We start from the raw sequence: 6,625 nt of genomic DNA, 5'->3' as shown, positions 1-6,625 counted from the left end.
TCTCTTATTCCAACCTCAACCCGTTCTGACCTCAATCTGCCGGGTAAGTGCTTCTTCCTAACATCACCAACCACACCCCCCCCTCCCCCCTCCCCCCACTGCCCCCGCCCCACCACTGGTAATTCGGGTAAGTGCTGGCCTCTATCAGTGAGGAAATCTCACTTCACTCCTTTTTTTTTAACTCAGTGATTGGAAGTTTAGCTGTTTTTAGAAGTTGGGTTGTGGGAGGGGGGAGGGGTGGTGGGAGGGCTTTAAAGAACTTGACCCATTCAGGCAGCACTAGTAATCCGGAGCGGTCCCAGGCCAATGCTTGTGTGGGTTCAAATCCCACCAGGGTGGTCTGTAGAATTTAAATGTGATTATTAATAAAGTCTGGGGCTGTGAAACGGGTCTGGGTGATGGGGAACACGGCCACTATCATTAACCATTAATGTCCTTTAGGGAAGGAAATCTGCCTTCCTTATCCGGTCTGACCGACATGTGACTCTAGATACACGGCACTGTGGTTGACTCTTAAATACCCTCTGAAATATTCTTGCAATTTCAAGGGCAATTAGGGATGGGCAATAAATGCTGGCCCAGCCAGTGATGCTCACATCCCATAATTTAAAGAAAACCTTCCCAGGGCCACTGTTTCAATATAGAACATATTCTTTTCCTGAACACATTGTCTCTCTCTCTCTCTGTCTTTCTGTATCTTTCTCTCTCTCTTTCTGTCTTCTGTTTCTCTCCATCTGTCACAGTCTGTTTCTCTCTCTTTCTACCTACCTCACTTTCTGTGCCTGTGTCCCTCTGTCTGTTTCTCTGTGTCTCTATCCCTTGACTGTTTCATTCTCTCGTTCTGTCTGGCTGCCTTTCTGTCCGTTTCTTTCTCTGTGTCTGCCTCCCTCTCTCTGTCTGTTTCTTTGTCTTTCATCTGTTTTTCTCTCTGCCTGTCTGTTTCTCTATCTGTCTGTTTCACTCTGTCTCTCTCACTGTTTCTATTTGTTTTTCTCTCTCTGTCTTTCTGTCTGTTTCTCTGTTTCTCTCTATCTGTTTCTCTTTGTCTATTTCTCTCCCTCTGTTTCTCCATCTGTTTTTCTTTCTCACTGTTTTTCTCTCTCTCTCTGCTTCTCTCTCTCTGTCTGTTTCTCTCTGTCTTTCTGTCTGTTTCTCTATCAGTTTCTCTTTGTCTATTTCTCTCCCTCTGTCTGTCTCTCTCTTCTGTTTATTTCTCTCTGCGTCTGTTTCACTGTCTGTCCCTCTCTCTTTCTATCCGTCTGTGCGGTGCGTGTATCTCTCTATCTGTCTCTCGCTGTGCCTCTCTTCCCGGCTTTACTGGATCCAAATCATAACTCATTCTCTTTTTCTGAAAAAAAGAGATCTAGCACTGAGTAAGACTTCCAGTGAAAACAGAACACAAGAGTCCTCCCCTCCCGGCGCTAAGACATTTCTTAGAACAGCTGAGAAGTGAAACTGAAAGTGAAATGGCCAGGCTGCCACTGGCTGCTTGCAAACAGGTGATTTCCTCGAATCGGCGTGGGCTGTTAGGTGAGCTTTTTAAAAAGGGGACAACTCAACCCGCCGGGCTCCAGAAGCGAATGTAACCAGGGGCAATGAGTGAGGATAGCCTCTCAGAGCCCTGTAGCTGTGTTAGAAGGTTATACTCAGTGAATCTCACACACACAGGCTCCACACACATACAACTGCTGCAACCTCACTCACAAGGGCTAAATTCTTCGCCAGTGTTTCTTTCCAGTTTGTGTGGTTTCCCCAGCTCCTTAGTCTGATGCAGAAGGTAAGGAACGGTTTCTTAATAATACGAAAACATCTTTTTTTAAAAAAGTTTCTTTGCATGGTTTATACCAGTCAGGGAAGAGTGTGTGTAACTCTTGGGAAATGGGTCTGTGTTTGAGCTGTGGGACTGCAGTTTCTGCTGGCTCCTATTCCCACTTTAATAAACTTCCCTGGCCACAGTTTTAAGGAATATTCCCGTGTGTATCGCTGTAAATGTGGAGAGAGCGGGGCAGGTCAACTCACATCAATAACTACTTAGATTACTAGGTTCATTTTTCAAGGGGGTGGTTTTATGCGTGTTTTTCATTCCAACTCTTGCCGGCAGTAAGGATTGTGTCTGGGCTGATTCGTGGTCTCGGGGCTATTTACCTGATGTGGCGGGGCTGAATGTTTGTGATAACAGCGGGAGAGTTTCCAGAGAGAGGGCTCATATAATGGACTAAAGGCAGCAAACTCTCAATACTCATTCTGATTGGGGGGAACAAGGGGATTCCAGCATTCGCATTATTTTGCTTTTGACTTGAAGGGGAGAAGTGTTTCTCTCTGTCTCCCTCTCTGTCTGTCTCTCCCTCCCTGTCTGTCTCTCTCTCTCTATCTTTCTGTCTGTCTCTCTCTGTCTCTCTGTCTGTCTCTTTGTCTCTCTTTCTCCCTCCATCTATCTTTCTGTCTTTCTCTCTCTCTCTCCCATGCTGTCTGTTACTCTCTCCCTCCCTCTGTCTTTCTGTCTGTCTCTTTCTCCTCTCTGTCTGTTCCTCACACTTTTTTATCTCTCTCTGTCTCCGTCTCTGTTTCTCGTTCTGTCTGTCACTCTTTCTCTCTCTCTGTCTTTCTCTCTGTTTCTCTCTCTTTATCTGTCTGTGTATGTGTATGTACACAGAGGTCTGTTATAACTGGATCCAGGATTTGAGAGGGGGAATTAGCTCAGAAACCAATCCAAAAATCAGATTTGTTAGGGAGAAAATTAGGCACAGTTTGCTTTCCCCATAGATAATAAGTTCTGCTCACTAACACCTGGTTTGAGTTATAATATGATGGACTCTTCCAAGGAATAAAAGATTGAACCAAAAACAGAAAATGCTGGGGAAACTCAGCTGGTCCGGCAGCATCTGTGTAGAGAGAACAGAGTCAGTGTTTCGGGTCTGGATAACCCTCTAGTTCTGACAAAGGGTCACCCAGACTCGAAACGTTGGCTCCATTCTCTCTCGATGTGGGGATGCCGGCGTTGGACTGGGGTAAACACTAAGAAGTCTCACAACACCAGGTTAAAGTCCAACAGGTTTATTTGGCAGCGCGAGCCACTAGCTTTCGGAACGCTGGCTGCCCCTTCATCAGGTGAGTGGAGAGTTTATGATCGAAATGCTCTGCTCACCTGATGAAGGGTCAGAGGCCTGAAAGCTAGTGGCTTTTGCTACCAAATAATAAACCTGTTGGACTTCACCCCTGATGTTGTGAGACTTCTTACTCCATTCTCTCACTACAGATACTGTCAAACCAGCTGAGTTTCCCCAGCATTTCCTGTCTTTGTGCCAGATTCCAGCATCCCCAGTGTTTTAGCTTTCTCTTAATAAAGATTGGACCATTCAGCCTTTAGGCTTAGATGAAGCCGGGGATGGGTGGTGTTGGGAATGCCTCGCCTTGTCAGCCTGGATCTTGTTCTCTCTTCCTTGTGGGGATTCGATTTGAATTTTGGGAGGTTTTTTTTTTGGAACAAGCAAGGTATGGATTTTGGTTTTCTCCATCCAATCTTGACTCTGTAACTTTTAAGAACAGAATTTTTGTTTTTTGAAAAAAATAGGTGCCTTGAAAGAAATATTGGTATCATAAATAAAAGTTCTTTTGAAATTAGTTTTCACGCCAGCGATGCGAGAATTCCCCACTTTACTGGCAGGTTTCTTTCAGAGCTGACTTATTACAGGAACTCATTGACTCACTGGGGTTTTCTCCCTTCCTCTCTCTGCAGGCCTGGTGACTTTTCTGCCCTGCGCTGGAGGCCCGAGCTATGGGAGACCACCCGAGATCATCTGTGTTGTAGGATGGTGGCAGACAGCAACCTGACTGACAGAGCAGCCAATGCCAGGGATCAACTGGAGCCACAAGTACAGGACGTTGCAGAGCACAGTGGGCTTGAATCACATCCTCAGAGCCGGCATCATGGACACCAGCAGCAGGCGAGGGCCAGCCCTGGAAAGCGCAACGTGGAGACCCACTTCAAAACATTCAGAGCTCAGTCGGACTATGAGATCATCAAGGAGACTTGGAGGTACTTGGAAGACTGTGGCTTCTACTGGGGTCCGATGACGGTGGAGGTAGCCCACCACAGGCTCAAATCCGAGCCCGTGGGGACCTTTCTGCTCCGGGACAGCCGGCAGCGCAACTATTTCTTCTCCCTCAGCGTCAGGACTGCCAAGGAGCCCATCAGTTTCCGCATCCAGTTCCAGGATGGCCTCTTCTCCTTGGATGGCAGCAAGGAGTCTTTTAGCTGCCTGATGGAACTGATTGAGCATTTCACCGTTTCGCCCAAGAGGTTTCTGTCGAAGCCCCTCCGCAAAGTCAAGCTACAATCCCTGCAGGAGCTGTGCAGGAAAAGGATTGTTGAGTCATTCGGGAGAGAGAACATTGACCAACTCCCCTTGAATCCTGTCTTAAAGGACTATCTCAAAAGGTTCCCCTTTCGGATATAAAACTAAAGGAAGCAGCATTAATCCAGCACCCAGGGCGATGAAATCTCTGGATTCTTGGTTTGTGCTCTGTCGTTTTTCTGGAGGGATTTCCCTGTGTAGCATCCTATTCGATTTCTGGAAAACACTTGAACAATTTTCGAACTGTTTACAAGCACAATGTTTACACTATGTGGGACCCAAAGCCCCACTCAGAATCTTCTCTGCCATGCAGGGACCTGATAAACTTAATTCATTTTTAATTAAATAAAATTTATTAAGAAAGTTTTAACATTACACCTCTGTTGAGAGTTATTCTGGTCCATCACTGCTTATTTCTCCTTCTTCACAAAGGTTATTTATTGGTGTCACATGTCGGCTTACATTAACGCTGCAATGAAGTTACGGTGAAAATCTCCCAAGTCGCCACACTCTGGCACCTGTTCGGGTACACTGAGGGAGAATCAGTGTAGAAGGAGGCTATTTGGCCATCGAGTCTGCTCTGACTCTCTGACAGAGCATCTTACCCAGAACTTATCCCAGTAACCTCATGTATTTACCCTGCTAACCCACCTACCCTACACTAAGGGGCAACTTAGCATGGCCTATCATCCTATGATATGCACAACAATTCCCTTTTCAGTTTTCTAATTTACTTATTAATGTCACAAAGTAGGCTTACATTAACACTGCAATGAAGTTACTGTGAAAACCCCCTACTCGCTACACTCTGGCTCCTGCTCGAGTACACTTGGGGAGAATTTAGCACGGCCAATGCACCCTACCCAGCACGTCTTTCGGACTGTGGGAGGAAACCCACGCAGACATGGGGAGAATGTGCAGGTTCCACACTGACGGGTGGCCCAAGCCAGGAATCGAACCTGGGCCCCAGGCACTGTGAGGCAGCAGTGCTAACCACTGTGCCACCACTTCAGCCGCCCTGGCTATTGTTAGAGGCAATCTTGTTGGGATTCTTTATCAGTGCCATTTATCCATTTTAATTTACAAGAAACATCTGTAGTGGTAACGTCATTGGAGTGTCAATGCTGAGGTGCCTGGAGAATACTTCTGGGGATGTGGGTTCAAATCCCGTCAAAGCAACTGGTAAATTTAAACTCTATTAACGAATATGGACTATCCATCTAATTGCAGCGATGAAACTATCTTTGTTGTTTAAAAAAAAGCAGCTGGTTCACTCATGTCCTTTAGGGAAGGAATTCGAAACATTCAAGAGGGCATTAGATGATTACAATATGCAAGCGAATGGCACTAAGTGTTGATGCTCGTTTGGAGAGCCAGTGTAGACATGATGGGCCAAATGGCCTCCTGAGCCCTTACCAATTCTGTGAAATCTTGCTGTTCTTACCCGGTCTGGCCTACACGACCCACAGCAATGTGGCAGACGCGTAAATGCCCCTCTGAAATGGCCCAGTGAGCCACTTGGTTCAAGGGCATTTAGGGTTGGGCAATGAGAGCTGCTGTGGCCATTTCCATCAATGAATAAAGAAAATTAAACACACCCTCACATTTGATTCAGAGACAGATAACTCAAGGTGGTTTTTTTAAATTATGTTTGTTGATTATTATTATTGTCACAAGTAGGCTTACATTAACAATACAATGAAGTTACTGTGAAAATCCCCTAGTTACCACACTCCGGCACCTGTTCGGATACACTGAGGGAGAATTTAGCACGGCCAATGCATCTAACCAGCACGTCTTTCAAACTGTTGGAGTAAACCAGAGCACCCGGACGAAACCCACACAGACCCAGGGAGAATGTACCGACCCCGCACAGACAGTGACCCCAGCCAGGAATCGAACCCAGGTCCCTGGTGCTATGAGGCAGCAGTGCTAATCACTGTGCTGCCCCTCTGAGACACACAACCTCAGGGATCAACTTCATAACTGGTCCAAAATCTGTGGCATTTCTGTGTCTTTACAGGATAGCACAGTCTCACGACACTAGTTTAAAGCCCAGCAGGTTTATTTGGTGGCACAAGCCATCAATCACAGTGTCACTCCCTCTTCATCTTTACAGGACAGTCAAGAGAATTGCCCACTGGATGGTTCAATATTAGAATTAGTGCAATAACGACAACACCAGGTTCATTTCGCCACCCACCTTGGTGTAAAATGACTGGATACTGCCGCAGAGATTAGTAATCAATGTTGAGGGAAAATGAAGCAAA

At 46.2% G+C, this 6,625-nt stretch overlaps 1 protein-coding gene across 1 annotated transcript; it reads left to right on the top strand.

Annotated features, from left to right (window-relative positions):
- The first annotated feature begins 1,568 nt into the window (after positions 1 to 1,568).
- socs1a (suppressor of cytokine signaling 1a) lies at positions 1,569 to 4,633 on the top strand. The gene is made up of 2 exons (XM_080206144.1): positions 1,569 to 1,777; positions 3,737 to 4,633. Exon 2 carries the CDS (start codon positions 3,810 to 3,812, stop codon positions 4,455 to 4,457), a length of 648 nt encoding a protein of 215 aa, XP_080062270.1. The 5' UTR covers positions 1,569 to 1,777; positions 3,737 to 3,809; the 3' UTR covers positions 4,458 to 4,633.
- The last annotated feature ends 1,992 nt before the right edge of the window (positions 4,634 to 6,625 follow it).

Source organism: Carcharhinus amblyrhynchos, chromosome 18, assembly GCF_965287045.1.
Source record: "Carcharhinus amblyrhynchos chromosome 18, sCarAmb.v2.hapA, whole genome shotgun sequence".
NCBI classification, from domain to species: Eukaryota; Metazoa; Chordata; class Chondrichthyes; order Carcharhiniformes; family Carcharhinidae; genus Carcharhinus; species Carcharhinus amblyrhynchos.
This window is presented reverse-complemented; position numbering and strand designations above follow the sequence as displayed.

What these genes read in the sequence shown, in the direction of transcription:
- socs1a (XM_080206144.1), top strand. Translation starts at nt 3,810, where the DNA reads ATGGTGGCAGACAGCAACCTGACTGACAGAGCAGCCAATGCCAGGGAT.